This window comes from Manacus vitellinus, unplaced genomic scaffold (genome assembly GCF_001715985.3).
Source record: "Manacus vitellinus isolate BGI_N305 unplaced genomic scaffold, ASM171598v3 scaffold_6_pilon, whole genome shotgun sequence".
Classification (NCBI taxonomy): Eukaryota; Metazoa; Chordata; class Aves; order Passeriformes; family Pipridae; genus Manacus; species Manacus vitellinus.
This window is the reverse complement of record NW_021940750.1, coordinates 35081960-35100691: the sequence shown is the minus strand read 5'-3', so window position 1 is coordinate 35100691 and position 18732 is coordinate 35081960. Positions and strand designations below refer to the sequence as shown.

Below are 18732 nucleotides of genomic sequence, written 5' to 3'. Positions count from 1 at the left end.
ACTGGCCTAGCAGGGAAAACTCTGCACAGTCTGTAAGTGAAACTGTAAATGGAAAAGAGAAATGCTCTCGTGCGACAGAACACAGCTGACTTGAGACCTCAGGAGATGTTGCCATACACACTGAGCTGACTGCAGTGTGCACAGGAAGCAATGCTAAAGAGAGTGGCTCCAAAGCAGCAAAGGAGAGGAAAACATTGTAACTGCCATAGCAACTACACTGGAGTAGAAAGATGACTAAAACCTACGTTCTTTAAATTTTTCCTGTTGAGGGCAATAAATTCTACAATTCATAAGTGCAATCACTCATTTTACATGAATATCCATGTAAGGGCTGCAGGATTAAACACTTCAACTCAGCTGCTCAGAATTGCTTTCTATAAAAAGTTTAAACCTGTATTGCAGCCATTAAAACCCACCCACACTCCAGGCACTGGCTAATGCTTTCCTAGGACTACAGTTCACAGCAAGTCTTCTGTGAGTTTCTCCATATATAGAGAGACCAGAAGACAAGTGACCAGCTATATCAAAAAAACTCATTTGTAAAGTCAAGAAAAACTACAACTGAGGTCGCTTATGGGACTGTAATAGGTTTCATTGAAGCTCAGCCTCCCCTCACTGCTTCAGCTCTCTGGGCTCCAGCAAAGCTTAGAGTATTCCAAGGGCTACAGCACGGCCAAGCACAAACTGGGGTCAATAAAAGGCAGAAGAATGTGGCCTTGAGGTCAAGGATGCAGAAGAGTCTTCCAGCCAAACATTTCACACCAACAAATGGTAAAACTTAGTCTCTGCCTCTATTCTCAGAAACGTCTGGACTGTTTTAACTGACGTTTCCCCAGAAAAGAAAAAAGAAACCTGGAGAAGACACTTGCTACTTCTAAATTCAGCTTGAGTGGGCAAAGTTTGGCAGATAGAAGCAACTGAAAAAAAGTGAAGAAAGTATTAGATTACATGAAAAGGCAGCAAAAGGAGCCTCTACTTACCACTGTTGCTCTGCAGGCTAAGAAAGGCAACATCTATGCTTAAAGCCTGTCATACAGTCACATCAGGATAAAAAGGAAAGGGATGAAGGCAAAGGTGTTTTAGCAGACAACAGCAGGATTTGTGGCTCTGTAAACAAAGCAGTAACTGCAGCCTAGCTTCCCTTGATAGAGGTGAAACTTGCTATTGCTAAAGAGAGATTTACTCTTGCATTTTGTGGCAGAAGCAATTTGCACAGGCAAACTTTAATCAATACAGAGTCAAGGGTCTGACCACAAGCCCCACAGCCAAATGTTTAAGGCTGAAGGTCTGAAAATTGTCTGAAAGCAAGCATCTGGGTGAAATGACTGACAAAACCATGCAAGTTGGATGAAAAATAAGAAGGAAGATGTTAGTTCATACAAAACCATATGAACCATGTTTCCTCCCCTGCTGGTACCAGCTACAGTTGCCACACAAATAAAAAGAAAAAAATGCAACCCTTCCTAGGAGGAGACTGAAGAGGCACCTCCACAGTGCAGGGCCTGATTCAAAGTCCCATGAAGGCAGCAGGCACCACGAATCTGCTCTGCATCAGGTTCACGGTGGAGAAACGCAAGCTTATAATCCATCCAAAGGCTCCAGGAGACAAAACAAACATCCTTATTCAGCAGTCATGATTAGCCCTGGTAACTCTTCACGCAGCAAACAGCACAAAACCCAGACAAAGACTTGAGTCCCACTCCCTCTTCAGACAGGAAGGATATCATAGCCAAAGCGAATGACATCGTTCAGTTTGAGGGTGATGTACTTCTGGTCAGGAATCCTCACGTCATTGACGAACGTCTGCAGGAGAGAAGCACAGGAATGGGGTTTGACTGACGGTATCAAGGATCTCAGAGGGATGGGGCTCCTGGAGGGCACCCACGCCCATCTGCCAATGGCACTGCACATGTTCAGGGTGCACTAGCACAAAGCCAGCCAGGCGAGGAGCTAAGTTCCCTGGAAAAACCAATGCCGGCAAGCAGCTCCCATGGGCAAGTCAGAGCACCCCAATTACGCTTCAAAGCACGGTGCTGTGAAGGGACCTCCAGGGAGATTTACCTTTCCACCAACTGCAAATGCAATTTGAGTCCCCGACTTGAACACGTAAATGAGGTGCCTGAAGTTAAGAACTTCAAATGCTCTCGGCTCTCCTACACCCTTCACAACCAGCAAGAGCAAACGGTGCAACTCATACTCTTAATTACTGAGCTGGGAATCAGCTTTCCGCTGGATGTCAAACAAGACCGGTGTCAGCCCCAAGGCCTGATAATTTAACAAGCAAAGCCTATCACAGAAGAAGGGGAAAAATATTTGCAGCGCCATCACCATGATATCTGAGGCCACATTGTCCATGACACCAAACTCCTCGCACTAAAAATTCACATACTCCTTTTTCCCATGCTCCAGGTAGTTAATTGAGGCCTAAAGAAACTAACACCTTTATAAAAGTGCAAGAAATGTACTTCACAGCTGTGAACAAACACCTTTGATGTCTCTGCTTTCTGAGCGTACCCACTGTGAAGCAATTCTCGCAGAACAATGGAGGATCACATCAAGAAGTCATAGACATATTTCACAAATAAATCCATGTACTTTTGTAATAATCTGGGCCAAATAAATAAGAATCTCAGCTGAAGAAGCTCCAGGGTGCTGATGGGGATTAGGCACGGAGTTGGATCCAGGGCAGCCCCAGACACACACCTGACTTGGCAAGGTGGGATTCACCCAGCCTCTCAGACCAGGAATGGCTGCTGGGTCTTTGCATCCTCAGTACAACTGCAGCTACGGTCTGAGGAATCAAAATCATGCTAGAAAATGAATTTACATGCTTTTGTCACTGAGGCACAGTCTGCCTTCTCCCCTTGTCCTTCTGCCTTCTCCCCTCAGCCAAGCCAAACATGCATGATCAGACCTATTATTAACCACAGAGGAAAAATAAATGCTTGAGCAAGAAACTAGAACCTCAGCAGACAACAGCCCCCAGCTTCCTGGCAATTTACAGAAGAGCTGGGAAACAGGCCTGTAATTTCAGCATAAAAAACACTGTAGTTAGTTAAAAGGCACGGAATTCCAATTTATGTGCAAGTTTTAATATTTAAAAAACCCACAATAATCACATCCTAAACAGGAATAATTATTTGCTGAGTTTTCTGCAAAGCAAAAGTCTGCAAGAAAACCCATTTTGATAGTTACCTATTTGTCCATGGTTACTTCAGATAAAATAACTCAAGGAAAATGCTTACTGCAGATAGAAACACTACCTTCAAAAACAAAAAGCTCTGAATAGAGAACTGAAGAATCACCTGAACATTATAACAAAAACAATACATCTTGACAATTAAAATGAACCAGATTATCCAGCAAAGCCATATAATGCATTGTTGACAACTCAAAGTTAAATACAAAATAAAAGGAAATTCTGAAAATGGATTTAAAATCAAAAAAAGTCCTCAAAAGTGATTTCTTTAGTTTCAGGGGAGAAAACAAGTTTTTAATGACAATTTTCAAATAAGGACATATATTTCTTTCCTGCAAAGTGAATTTGGTTTGGCCACAGTCTTCTTCAATAGAAATGTGTTTGATCAGCTGCAGAAGACAGACACTGCTGTAACTCCTTTTACTCCACTCGCCCTCTGAGAACAAGTCTATTATTAAAATGTTGTAAATTCATATGCTTTAGCATGCGAAGATATAAAAGAATTAGTGGTACAAGTCTTCCCTCTCTTGTAAACACAATTTTTAGCTGCTGTTTTGCCACCATGAGTTAAATACCACAGGTTTTGAACTCAGGGCCCAGCTAGAGCCCAGACCAGTTACTGGAAATATTCCCATTTCAGCAGGGCTCTGTGCCTTCAGCTATTAGGCTGAGAAGGATTAACACTCATTCGTGCTGTGTTCAGATGCCAGAAGAGGCAGAACAGTTGAGGGCTGCTTTTGCCACTGTTTTTGTACAAGTTTCTGGACTCCTCTTGTGGTTTTGTAGTTGTGATGGTGGAGGGCTTCTGTTTCTAAGTCCAAAACAATGACTGCAGTAAAACTCCCACTGGGAAGACAATTATGTGAATCGAGCTTAGACCTGCTCCAGCAGAGGAATAGCTCCACTGGTATGAAGAAGCTGCCAAAATAGAGGCATGCTATGACATTAGGACAGTTTAAACTGCAATGGTGTATTTAAGTATCACAGAATGCAGGTGGGCAAACAAAACCATCACTGAGCTGCCTAACACCACTGCATGACTCAGGAGCAGAGCAAGGGTTAAGATGGAGGCAGGTTCAGTTCCCTGTTCTGGGCTCACATTATTCCTTGGTCTTCACACAAACCAGGAGCAAGGCAGGCAAAAGAGAAAAAAAGTAGTTTCTCCCCAAAGAAATTAAATGTCTCATCATCCCATAAATCACTCCATGCACTGACAAATGACTTGCCAGAAGGTCACCCTGTTCATGCTGAACAGCCGCTGCAGAATCTTCATCGCCAGTTTAAAGTTAACATCCCCAACACGAAACTGAATTTATTTCCTCCTCTTTTGCAAGGGGCTTTATGATTTGGGGAGCCCTGAAGCATTCTGCAAGGACACCGGGAGTCAGAAATACAATATTCACCAAGACGAGATGCCACATGACCTCCATCTCGGGCCTTGCAAATAATTATGTATGTTTAGCTTAACTCGTGCCAACAGCTGCAGTGACCCAAAAGGGCCTGACAGCAGAATTTAGAGAGCACAGGAGCACTTGCAGACTCAGCACACCCCGAGTCTGCCTCTGCCAGCCGGGAGGTTTGATACTTACGCCATTTAAACTCCCGAGATCCTTCACCCAGTGCTCATCCTTCTCCTTGTCGTAGTTGATCACGGCGTGCTGCTTATCGACACTGCGGGACTGCCAATGGAAGCACAGTGAGCGTGAGACCGGTCAGCCATAAGAGACACTGTTAATCAGAGCAACATTTAGACATTAAACTAACTTGATACAGGGTAGGGGGAGAGGGGGGGAAAGCAGGAAGGATTAAATGTTATTTACTACTGCAGATAATTGAAGGATAAGAAGTAAACGCTTCCACGGTTGTTTAAACAGTTCACTGAAGACAATACACTGTTTGCATGGAGAGGGGGAAAAAAAATTAAAAAAAATAAAAATCACTGAAGGCTGTTAAGACTATGCCATTATTTCAATAAATTATATCAATACACACTGAACAAAACCAGTCAAACTGAAAGCCTGGGGGGCAGGATCTCAGCCAGTGCGAACTAGAAGAGCTACATTTTTCAACTGCTGAAGCCAGTGGCCTCATCACTAGGGATGCTCCTATATGGGATCATTTCTTCCTATTTTTTCAAAGAGAAAAAAATCATTTTTTAAATTACAAACCAAACTCATTCCCAACAATGTATACTGTTCCCAGGATTATGTCCTGGAGTTGATTTAAATTCTAGGATGTGTTCCAAGTTGGAGAGAGGTTAGTAGACCTGGAATGAGAAAGAAAGCAATGCCAGGAAAATTCAAATTTTAAGCTAGGTTTGAGAACATTGAACTTGACGGTGACCTGGTGCCACTGGCTTTGCCACAATGCACAAGTATCACATGCACCTTGTCTTCAAAACAGAGTATGACACTTCAGCAAGAATCATGTCAGACAGCAAGAATCATGTCAGACTTCTGAGGAAGAATGAGATCTACAAATTATTTTGAAATATGGTGTGTTACAGCTATAAAGACATCAGACTGTCGGTATTTAGACCTACTGCCTCTTGTAACTTGAATTCTGGCTGCAGTTGACCTCAGCCAGACACTGGAACTGGTAGCTCCACCAGCATGCACACAGCACTGGTATCCCAGGCCAGAGGAGGGGAGGGCATGCTACCAGAGCAGGGAGACAAGCCAGGCCTCAAGTCAGCTAATCCTCATCTTCCTGGGCATCAACAAACAAGTTCTTGGTGAAAAATCCTTCCCTTTCCCAAGTATAAACATGCTGGTTTCCACAGCACCGCTCTCAGCAGGCCATTATCTGCTTCCTTGCAAGCATGCAGAGGCAAAGATTGTTTCAGGGCATTCCTGGTGAAAACACAGAGGCTTTTTTCAGACAAACTGCTGCTATTTGCAGGAATTTCTTCTGGCCCTGCCAATGTCAAGCACATTGGTAATACTGCAACAGCTGACAAATGGCACCTCCTTTCCCTGTAGAGCACACATCAGCCCAGGAGATGTGTCCTCCAGACTAACCCTGAAGTACCAAAATGAAGCAAGCATATACCTGGCCAGAAGATTGCCCTTCCACCTTGCTATGTCCCTCACACCATTCGTGACATGACACTCCAAGCAGAGGCAGTGAGGAAAGGGGCAGTTTGAGTCCATGCCTCCAGCTCCTTTTCTAACACAGTTATCCATACACTACTGAACTTACAAGGCAGCACTTCATGCTTTGCTCTCCAGCTGGTGCTGCTCAGACATCAATCACCCCCCAAAGATACCAATAAGAACTGGTGGGACAGGCAGAGACAAGGTGGTTGGGAACATCTCACCTATGTTTCCTGCCTTGTTGAGCACTAAACATGGGAATCAGCTCACAGCAACGTCCTCTCAGAAGGGGTACATGCAAATCCCTCGCTCCCATGCCATCCCCACACTTGGTGTCTGACCTGTGACCTCAAGGCTGGGCAGAGTTTAAGCATTTGCAGTGTGAAGCTGCTGTTTCTCCGTTACTACTCACATGAGATGCAGCCCCTCAGTCCATTTTGCAGTTGCCTGAGTTGCTATGGCAGGGTGTGCAGTGTAAGGTAAGGATGGTCCAGGTAAGGATAGTTGAGGGATGCTGCCAGGCCCTGCCCCTCAGCACACGGCAGGAGGACAGGAATGTCTCCTGTCACAGCCTCAGCTATCACAGCAGCTCATGCTACGCAAGCTGGGGTTGTTCCTGACCTGCCACGTGGTCCCTCCCATGCTTTGAGGGGATGTGAGCCCAGGGTCTGTCCCCACAACAATCTGGCTGTGTGGGCACTGCACCTGGGCTGGGGCTCCTACAGGGTTCACCACAGCTCTCCTACAAAGCAGAGGGGGAAGACCATCCCTTCCCCTCATCCATGGCCATTTAAGTACTTCATCCTGCTGGACTCAGAGACAATTGAGTACAGGGCCTGCAAAGATGTGGTCATCCCTGGTCCCTCTGCTACCTGAAATTGTGGACATCACTGTTCCCAATGAGATGTGAGGGAACATTGATTAACTAGTGCAGCAATGTTTGTTTTAGCTTTTTACAGCACGTCATAGAGACTCATTTAAAGATTAACAGACTTTAAAGGCAGAACAAACCCTCTAGTCCCCCTCCAAGTACAGAAATGCTTCCACCCCAAAAAGGTAACCCAGAAAAAAAAAATGGGGTAGATTTCATTTGGTATCTGATTTTAAAGGAATCCACAGGTCATCTAAATAAAAGTTTATTTTTGGGAACCAGCTGTCTCTCAAAAATTCTGTTTGCCCTGCATCTGACCCTGATGTAGGTCAGCACAGCCTTTGGTCTGCTTTGTTTTACAGCATCTGACTACAGCCACTCAGGGGTCCCAAATCAGATGAGGGTCATCTCAGGGGAGCAGACATGTATTCCAGCAACATATTACCCTACATAAATGTAGGAAGAGGTCACCAAAGGAACCAATTTATGCCAAAACTTCCTGTTTTCCAAGGAAGTTTCAGCTGTGTTCAAGAAAGCCCATAACAAAAGGAGTAAAAACAATATGCAAAATCTGACCCACAGTCTTCATACAACCTCTCAGCACCTCTTTAAAGAGCACATCAGGAACGCAGCAAACTGTTACCCAGACTGCACCTCTGTGAAATTTCATGCTTTTGTGGAGAAGAGAGGGATTTTCTTAGTTTTGTTTATGTTAAACCAGCAAACATCACAGGAACTGGCAGCAGGAGTTCCTAAGGGCCTGTCTCCAAGGAAACTCAACTTAAAATAACTAAATTCACACCTTATTTATTTCGATGCAGACTTGCCAAAGGTCACTCTTACTTGAGAACTGAGGTGTGGTTTATTTCAACATCAGTCACATTCAACATAAACTGCTCTTGTGTGCAGTGACAGCAGCAACCCAGAGGCTGGTGGTGCCTTTGCTCCCAGACAGAGGAGCAAAGTGCCTCAATCCCACTTCCCAAGAAGAGACTAACCAGTGTCCAGACTGCTAACAACTGAGAGCCCAAGAACAGTCCTGCAGAAGTCACTTCAGCCTAGCAGGCCAGTGGTTTATAATATGTGACCCACTGAATCACAGAAAGTGATTTAGGAAACCTGAGTCAACATGTTATAGAGCTGCCTATGGGTGCAGAGCTGCAACTCCACTGTAAAGATTTTAGGCATTTATAAATTGAAAAACTGCAATTAAGTTGACTGAATCACAAACATAAGAGGACTCCCTAGCCTAAATGCACACTTGCACCAAATATTGAGACCTGCTTAATGATCAACCACTACCTCCACAACAAAAGGCAAGACTGATCCATATGTCAGGAGAGGACACAGAGGTCCAAGAAAAAAAAAATCACAACAGAATTTCCAATAAAGTGGTGAAAAACCCTGAATTGCCTATATCCAGATGTCAAAATCAGCAAAGAATCAGTACATCCTTGCAGTTAGTGTATTTAACCAGACTTGTGATGAAGTCAGAAGCACTCCTGAACTATGGTCAAGGATCACTGAGGTTTTGCTTGGATCCAAACCACAAAACCAGAGCTGGAGAGACTGAGAAGAAGAAAAGAAGGCAAGCAAGGGAGGTGTCCTCCTAAACAGCAGTGATTTGCAGGCAAGAAAGAAGGGTACATTCTGAGAGGCTGGGAATGAAGGAAGAGTACAGGGTTCTCACCATGTCCCAACACTGGACCTGTTATCAAATGAAAACAACTCTCAGGAAAACACGTGTGCTTTTCTGATTAAGTACATTTACACTTCTCTGCAGGGAAAACATTGGACACTGATTTGTTACTACACTAGGCACATCCAGGGCTGGCATTTCCAGACATTCAAATCACTTCCTAATATAAGGTTGTGCCGCTTCTCCGTCATACCATCTACAGTGCCTCATGTTTTAAATACCTAGTAGACAAAACGCACACGCAGCATGTAACTGAGGACAGAGGTACTTTATAGCTCTTCTTTCTCTCAAGATCATATTAAGCAAATAGTCCAAAACATACACAGGAATGGCACCTGTGGGTCTGCCAGTCCCATACCAGTACTAAGATCTTGGATCACCAGCCTCCAATCAGTCATGCAACCAGGCAGCTTGCTTGTGATTCTCAAAACTGCACACATCAAATCAACAAAAGCCCCTGCTTGGCATGGGAGCAGCAAAAGCAGCTTCAGAAGCACGCAGGAGTCTCCATGGAGGCACAAATCACGCTGGCTACGTGCGCTGCAGACACCCCACAGCTTTCTGTTTTTGGTGAAGGGTCTGATACATAGAAGAGGGCACTCAGGATGAAAGCAAAAGCAGAGACGCCAAGCAAAGCCCACAAGGAAACGAGACCTGCTTAGGAAGGCAGGAGGAGAAATACAGGCAGACAGCCTGCGTTTCCCCACAGGGCCGGGGAGCAGACGCAGCTCAGCTGTCTACACGGATACAGATGCTACTTTTTTCCCAGGAGAATTACCATGGGCGAAAGCCTCCTGCTCAGGGTTGAGATTTGGACCTCAGCCCTGCCGGTGCCGTGAGGCACCCTGGTATTGGAGATAAAATAAACAAACGAGAGCAGTTTCCCTGTTCCTCACTGCAGTCTGTTGTGCACGTCTGGTAGTTCTGGTGGCAGCATGCAATAAACAGTTGCTCAAATACTTTCCATAGTGAACAGGTTACATTTCTGCCAGTACTGTGCTCTGCACAAGTGTCCCAGTAAGGGAATACAAACCTCTGTTGGTGTCCCACTTTAGAACAGAGACAGGCAAAGCCAAATAATAAATAAATAAATAAATAAAAAATCCCTTGCATTCTGACCTGAAATGTGAATTTTGCTTCTCAAAAGAAAAAAGCTGGATAACATTTAATGATCCACAATGCATTTCACAGCGTTGTGTGTATTGGCTGCTTCAGTACTTTTCCAGAATATCACTGAATGCTCTGTCCTGCCCCAGGCTGGTTGCAAATGTGCCACCCCCACGAGAGGCAGCCTGATCGCTCCCAGGAGCAGGAGCTGACAGCTTCTAATGACTCTGCCTAGGCAGACAAATGTCTCTTCAGCAAGTGCAGCCACCTTATCCCAGGGCTGGACTTGCTTTACAGCTCTCAAGCTGCAGAGGCTCCTGCCTTCAGCTTTGCTGCAGCCAAGATCGTGGGCTTTGTGGATCGATGGCAGGACCAGGGCCTGAGTATTCATGAAAAAATAAGGCACTGAACAAAAGAGAGAAATCCCCCAGGAAAATGAAACTGTAATCCCCACAGCTTGGCAAAGGGATTTGGAGGCTGGCATGGTTCCTGTAAAAACTTAACCCCTTATTTTGGGGTAAAATGGGTTTTTGCTTGCTGGTTCCCCTATTCCCAAAGTGAAGCACTGGTTCAAGTGATCCAGGGTCAGATCCTGACCACAGGCAGGGAACATACTGCCCACAGACACACTGGCTTTCCCTTTGTTTTACGCAGCCACCCAGGAGGCATGGAAAAGCATCATTTTAGGTGGGACAGAAGCCTGACTTTTTATAGTCCTGGATCGGGATCTCATACAGGAAAGGGGTCCCCTTTTTCTCTGCCCACTCCACAGAGGAACAAACCCTCACTACACAAGCCCAGCTTCCAGCACCTTGCCAGCCCCCTGGAGCCCTCTCTCTCCTAATAACCACCTGCCTCCAGTGCCACCATCACCTCTCTCCTTACCCTGCCTCCAGCAATGAACTCCCCTCCCAGGTTTGCCTGTCCTGCCATGCCTCTGGCCTCTTACGCCCACACTTCATCAGCCATCTTAATCCTCCCTTCAACTGCACATTAACAGAACACAATGGGAGAACGAAGAGCCAAAAAAACAACTCTAGGCCTGGAAATACGGGACATGCATCCTTCCTCCCACAGCTGCTGCCCCAGCACCCGGAAACACTACCTGTCAAAAAGAAGCACCTTCCCAAGGCTAGATCCATTCCCTTCTGGCTGTAAGACACCTACTTCATTTGTAACACCTAACAAATTACTCTTGGCAATTCCCAACATGCAGAGACTAACTTAGGTGCTTGTTTACACCCTCTGGATAAATGCAGCAAAACAGCACAAGTGGGGCATTTCTCTGTCCTAACTACAGTTTCCCTCTTCAGCCCTACAATTCCATGGGGAAGGAGGTCGGGATACAAAAACCAGCAGAGATTCCCCATGGCCTCTTCTGGGAGCTCCCAGTGCAGGAAACCCGTGAGCGATGGAGGGATATAACATCTGCACTGTGGTGAATTCATCTAAGAAATACCAGGTAAAAGATAATCTACCAAGTTCACACCATCTGCCTCTCCCCAGCATAATCTGCAGACAAACTAAGCCACACCTATTCGCACTTGTTTATGTATGCACTCACTTAACTACACAGGAGAGACATGGTATTATCAAGTACGGACAAGGGAAGGCAGGATACATCAGGTCAACAAAACCCTAATTTGACCAGATGTCACACACACGCAGGGCTCATCTTCGCACCGTGTTATTTGCGGAGCGTGCCGTGCGCCCTGCACACCAAACACAGAACAGATCCTGAGGGAAAAAATGCCCGGTAACGACACAATAACAGATTGCATCTTCATGCCTGTGTACACAGGGGTAGAAGCAGGATTACACAGGCAGCCCTCGCATTAGTAATGTTGTAACTGCTCCGCAGTTATAAACACTTGACTTAGCAGCCATAGGAATATTCCTCCTATGCCTAGAATGCTTGTAATTCCCTAGCTTTTTAACAAAGCAAGCTAAAAAGAGGAAAACGCAGTATTATTACCTTTCATCTGACTCACCGGAAGAACCAACTTGTATGTTCAGCTCACAAGCCCCTACCACTTGAACTAATTGATATCATAAGCAGCATGTGATGTCCCATATGGACCAGTGACAGGTGCTTGGCTAGTAGCTTTCATAGATATCTGCTGACACTAGAATAATACCACGTCTTGACCCATCTCAGGCCTAAGGGCGATGCTGCTCGGCAGTCACATCCTGCAATTCCCACTTGGCGCACACGGAACACCTTCTGCCCTATGTGCACCACCCTCCACTCTTCCAAGTCCTGCTGTTCCACCTCTCACTCTGCACAAATAACAGAATCCTTGTTGTACTTCCTCACTTGGCCAAATCTTAATCTCTTGGTGAAGTTTTATAGGAATCCAACCACTAGATGCAAAGATCTGGCCTCTGGCTTCCTGAAACACAGTCCAAGAGGTTGAACAAGCACTCTGGAAGTATTACACTCTTGGCTTGTCTTTACACTTTCCTCGACAGCTGCTTTGACCACTGTCTGAGTCAGGATACTGAGCTAGATGCATCTTGATCTAATCTAGTGCAGATGCTCTTACATCTATACCTCAGCCTTAAGAATCCCTGTACCCAGTTCCTCTTTGCCCAAATTGAAACAGTTCTCCAATCCATCTCTTTGCCAACCTCACTCCAAGATGAAATCACTAAAGACAATAGTATCAAACAAGGCCCTGCTGACCACATGCAAACTCCAGCTTTTCTTCAAAGGTTTGGAACTTGGTCAAACACATTTAGATTATTGATTGGGGAGGTGGGGGGGGGAGAAAATCAACCACCTTCAACATAAGCATTTACTCTTGAAAAGCTTCAGTGCCCCAGCTCTATAATGCCAGAAACTTCAAAGAACAGGTTAAATATATTTTTAAATAATTGACATGAAGAAAACAGCATTTTTCTCAGAGCTGCTCACAGCAAAGACCAAAGACGGGAGATGATCACGTCCAGAACACACTGCCTAAAACAGACACCTGGAAAATAAACTCTCATCCCAAACACTTACAAAGTTTAGCAGAATTATAAGCAATTGCAAACAGACTCTCCTGATAGGAAATGTCAATTTGTCTCAAAAGGCACACAGGACAAAGGCATAAAACACAAAGCATCATGCTGTCTGCACCTACTCCTGCCGTAGCTCACACTCGTGTACAAACTCATCCACAGTAGGACAACTGCACACCCAGACCATCACTTTAAAGGGAGTAAAATGCTCAAGGGAGCACTGGTTAAACATTTTTCTTTCTTAATTTTTCCAGTAAACACCACTCTCAAACAAAAACAGGGAAATCATGACCCTGCTTTCCATTCTGCTAAATATTTACATTTAGGGAAAAAAAAAAAAGGGCAAAAAAAATATGTTTTGCTTAGGAGCAGAGGGTAATGTTTTAATGTTTTAACAGTTAAGTGAAAATTTTGAGTTTGCAGAATCTTTGTCCCCTGAGTAAATACCCATCACATTAAGTAAGTGATCAAAGTCGGTAAAAATGGCAATTAAGAAGGATGTTGGGGGGAGGGGAGAATTACTTTCTCCAAGATGCTCCAAAAGCTCTTTTAATTCTGGTTTAAAAAAAAAAAATCAAACCTTTTCAGAGCATTACTTCCTACTACCACCACCCTTCACATTAAAAAACCACACTAGTGCAAGTTAGAGGTCCAGATTTCCATACTCCTGCAGTTTGTTGACTGTTACCTGAAGGGACCAGTGAGACTGCTGAAATCAAGCATTGTTCTCCAGAAAAAGGGCAGAATTGAGCCCTTGGCTTTGGTAACAACAGTGCATGCCAAGCTACAGCTACGCTACACGGCATTTTCACCCATGCATTGACATTCAAACCCAATGTAAATCTCGCATTTACTTGTACAAGAAGCTTTAGAGTGCTGCAAAAACATTTAAAATATTTCTAATCCTCTTAGTAGGTACGGAAGATATCAAGGTAGATTATGTGTCCCTGCTATCAGACCTACTTAATTTTAAGCTTAAAGACTCTGAGTTTCTTCACCTCTTTATAAATCGGAAAGTAAATCCAACACCTGTATGAATTAAATAAAACAAGCAAAACTAAAGCTTGATTATTCGGTGACAAAGCCATCATTTTTTTCTGTTTAGGGATCCGATACCTTGAGACAACATGTTCCAAGAAAATATCAAAAGACAAGACACTCCTAAAACAGTAAAATGAGAAAGGCAAGACTGCAGGACAAAGATCATCTCTGTGTCGTGTGTTTGCGCACCGCGTTATACACATGGTCTCAACAGGGAACCACAAACCATATCACAGTGAAATCACTAAGCAGTAACAGTCTTAGAGATGAAAAAACACCAACCAGGTCATCAGTCACTGCCAGTCTGTGCCCAGCTGTGCACTTTAAAGGATTAAATGCCAGTATCTTGAAATATATATGCAAAATAACTGTCCAGCGAATATACAGTTTCAGGGTCAGTACCACAGAAATACTACAAGGTGCAAACAACTGTCACAAGAGCTATGTCCATCTGCTCTGATAACTGCCCTGCTTCTTAAGCTTCCCCCAAGACAAATGATTGTGCCAGTCTGCACAACGATTTTGTGACACGGACAGTCACAGTAGGGGAAAAGTCTATTTTTAGATCTCATCCTCCATCTGCTCAGATATCAAGTCTCTGTTCACAATCTCTGTTCTGCACTGAGTCTTACTACAATCATCTCATTTGGAGCCCCAGGTAGCTCTGGAAAACATCTTTGTAAGCAAATGACTAGGAAAGTACTGTGCTGTGCTGTTCAAAACAAGACCTTAAATGTGATACTAGAAAAAGCTTTATCACTGGAGATAGTAAACTAGTTTATAAAGGGTCACATGTAGCTCACTCTGTGAACACAAACTGCTGGCTTTTACAGACAATCCAGAGCCTTCACTCTGGTGAAATAAAGGAAACTTCTTTTCATACTACCCAGCACTACGTATGAGCCCCCAAATACAACTGTTTTAAGGATACTGCTGTCTCCTCCAGGAATCTCAATTCATTTACCTTGTAGAAAACCACATGGCAAATGTTGAGTGTCACAAGGCTGCTAGTCCACAAGCAACATTGACAAGCCAGCTCAGACTTTCAAAGAAGCATGAAATACTCTGGTTGGTACGAAGTGACTCACAGTCCACAACATCCAGTCAACCCCATAAACAAACAGAGAAACAAGCAATGCATTTTAAGCATAACTGGTATTTGGGTACCTGTATTTTAGGATGCACAGTTTCAGACACGTGACTGTCAGAGTACTGAAATCTGACAGTAAAAAAAAACAACACTCAATACCTTCAAAAGATATTAAGATGGGCAGCCTAAAACTCAGGCCATTTCTGGAAACCAAGGCCACTATGTGTTTTCTCCCTTCAAGTCATGAGAGAACACAGCATTCAGGTTTCTGAGCAGCCAAATGCAGACTTACAGAAAATATCAGGACATTCTTTATGTCTCACCTTTACATGCCTCGCCAGTCAGACATGTAGAAAGATGAAATAAAAGATAGTCTGATTCATGGGAGAACCCAAACAAACGATGTGCTGTGGAACAGGAGCTTCAGACTCTACCACTGCAGCACAGCCATGCAGCACAGCCACTGCCAGACAGCAGAGCAGTACAAACACTGCAAGCTCTCCTTTTGCGGGCACTAACATTTTATTACAGCTAGACAGCACCTTGCCTTCCAAGTACACCTTGTACAAGAACTTCTACCTCCCTAAACAGACCTCCTGATACAAAATCTCTGCAGTAATAACAAATACAGTCTGCTCAGTAGTCATCAGCACAGCAATTAGGACGTATCTGTGATAGCAGTGGAAATTATGAGGGAGACCTTGCTGTGCAGGAAGCTTCCTAATTTTGCGACCAACAGACATGTGTGCCACCTTTGTAAAGGGGTAAAAGGGGGACAGGCTGGTGCAATCAAACATTTTTTGTGCATTTAAGTACTTGGGGCATGGGTCTAGCAGAAGCACTAATTTAATTCTGAGCTTCTATAAATTCCTGAGCTAAACTGCTCACGTCAAAAGCTCTTTGCAAGATTCCAACTCCATTTGTTAGGAGCGACATCCACTACATGATACTGTCAAACATCAGACCACAGTCAACACTTCAGACAACGCTGGATTAGGTCCAGCAGAGACACATGCTGGTATGGAAAGCACTGACAGAAGCTGCAAGTTTACCCAAGTAACACAATTACTTTGGGAAGAGGCCACAACGCTACTCACCCCACCAGCTAGAGTTTCTCTGCTAAACATCAGTATTTCCTACCATGATAAAAACAGCTCAGTGAGAGATATAAGTGCTAACAATTTAATCAAACTTAAAGGGAAAATTGGTAAACAAAAAACCCTCCTTGCATTCAAATCACATGTAAACGGCACATGTATTAAAGGCTAAAAAACCCAGCAGCATAATCACAGATCAGGACAGAATGGTATGTCTTTGTTTACTGCTTCTAGTAGCATCAAGACAGTTAATCTATTTGATTAATCTCCCACCACTACAGATCCTATCCATCTGATGACACGGCAATTTGAAAGAAACCCCACTTGAACTGTCACAAACATATGAAGTCTTCGTGGGAAACACAGACTCAGGATAAAAAAAGGAAGTTCCTTTTAAAAGATGTCACTTGAAGAAAGCATGGAACATCTCTACAGATCCCCAGCATTACATTCATATCTACTGAATCTTCAGGAGAAACAACAACAAGAAAAAGAGCCATGTTACCTGGAGCATCAGTTCACAGTCATCTCTGCCAACAAATATCATCTCCCGAGGGAGCCGATGGCGAATGCCAGTGCTGCTCACCAAGAACCACGAAGTCACGCTCATTTTGGCGCTTGGCACTTAACCTTTATACATCCTAAACACAAAAAAACACAACACACAATGAGCTATCAATGAAATGTGCAAGCGCACCAGTGCGTAGCCACAGTGCCCAAATTTCCCTCTGCCATGGGACCCAGTGCTGCCTCTTCCACTCTGTGTTCATGTCTTAAACTTCTGGTGGCAACAAGAAGCTGTGAAGTGTGTCCCAGGACCTGCTGCCCATGTGCCATGTGTAGCAGCTCCGCAGCCCTGGAAATATTCCCAAAGTAAGACTAAGGGTCTGAAGAAAGGACTGTTTAAAAAAATGAAGCATCCAGCTGAATCCAATCAATGAAATGATGAAATATAGTGGGTGGGGGAAAAAAAGAAAAAACAATAAAGATCTCTCTTCCAGAACACTTTCTCATCGCTACTGCTGTGCATGGACCACAGCCTGAGCTTCCACCACCATCAAAAATCTGGACCAGCACATCAGTGAGGTGACATAACCTGGCTCCTCTAACCTTTCCCAGCGCACTCCCAGGAGTGGTTACACCAGTGCTGGGAGGGAGGAGGGAGGAGACCAGCCTCCCTATTGCTCATCCCACTTCCACACTGATGTAAGTTGGGAGCCCGCAAATCCTTCCTTCCTTCCTCCCCCGCTGCATGAGCTGGTCCAAGCTCCAGACCGCTCTGCCACCCCAGGACTGGAAGCACAGGCTACGATTCCCACCGGGGGGTTCCGGCGCACACCGGGCGGGGGAGCGGCGGCCGCGACCTGCGTGCGGCACTTCCCGAGGACTCTCCCTGCCACACCTGTTTGTCGTCGCTGCCACAGCCCGGCTGCGGGCAGCCCGTTCCTGCGGCCTCTCCCACAACATCCCATTTTGCCCTCCCCGGCTGAAGGGAGGGAGATCCAGCGGCACACGCCAGGCTCTCGCCCTCCCCTCACCCACCTCCCGGTGGATCCAAGTTGCATTCCTAAGCGCACCGGGGGAAGGAGATCTCCATTTTCCCCGCGCTGCGCGGCGGCTCCCGGCCCCACCGCCGCCTCCCCGGCGCCGGCAGCGCAGGTGGGGACGGGCGAGCGAGGTCCCCCCGGGCGGGCTGGGGGGTGACGGACACGCCGCGCCCGCCGCGCTCCCTCCGCCGCTCCGGGAGCCCGGGCCGGCCGCCGCGCCCGTGTCGCGACAACACGCGAGCGGCCGCGACGCACCGCGGCCCCGACAAAGCGCCCCGGGGAGGGGGAGGCGGGAGAGCCGCCGGCCGAGCCCTCTTTGTGCGGCGGCCCCGCAGCCCCCCGGCCCCCGCCCGCCGCCGCCCTACCTGGTGCGGCCCTGGCGCGTGGCAAAGCGGCGCCGCGCCCCCCAGCCGGCTGTGCTGCCCCGCGGCCGCTCCCGGCGCCCGCCCCGCTCCGCCCCCCGCGCCGCAGGCCCGACGTCAGGAGGCGCTCGCAGCCTGCCGGGCCCGGCCGCGGCACCGCGCTTCACCCCCGGACGGACCCCGCTGGGGGCTCGCCGGTGCTGCCGGGGCGCCTGAGCCGGCAGGTGCCTGCGGGGGTTCTGGGCCGCGCGTCATCGTGCGGTGTTACAGAACCGTGGGATGGCTTGGGTTGGAGGGGCTCTTGAAGGTCAGCTAGTTCCAGCCCACCGCGGGGATGCCAGCCTCTAGACCAGGTTGCTCAAAGACCCATCCAGCCTGGCCTTGAACGCCTCCAGGGATGGAGCATTCACAGCTTCTCTGGGCAACCTGTGCCAATTCAGTGCCCTGGTTCAGCATCCCTCATTTCAGGCTCTCAGAAGGACTTAGCAAATGCCAGCGGAGCCTCCGACATCTCACTGACTGGAATGCAGCTGTCCCTGACTTGGGAAGGCCTAACATGTAAGCTTGATGCCATGGGACCAGAGATGCTGCCTCCACTAGCCACTGGAGCCAGCCCCA

General features: G+C 46.2%; 1 protein-coding gene across 5 annotated transcripts in view; it reads right to left on the bottom strand.

Annotated features, from left to right (window-relative positions):
* Window positions 1–18155, bottom strand: part of CEP170B (centrosomal protein 170B) — a 58635-nt gene extending 40480 nt beyond the window's left edge. For all 5 annotated transcript variants that reach the window (XM_018082663.3, XM_018082664.3, XM_018082665.3 and 2 more), the window contains exons 1-4: window positions 18118–18155; window positions 16711–16846; window positions 4789–4878; window positions 1725–1803 (exon numbers count right to left, since the gene is read on the bottom strand). In XM_018082663.3, coding sequence (XP_017938152.1) covers window positions 1725–1803; window positions 4789–4878; window positions 16711–16815 — 274 coding nt within the window. In that variant the 5' untranslated portion in view covers window positions 16816–16846; window positions 18118–18155. The remainder of the gene's footprint in view (window positions 1–1724; window positions 1804–4788; window positions 4879–16710; window positions 16847–18117) is intronic.
* Window positions 18156–18732: the final 577 nt, after the last annotated feature.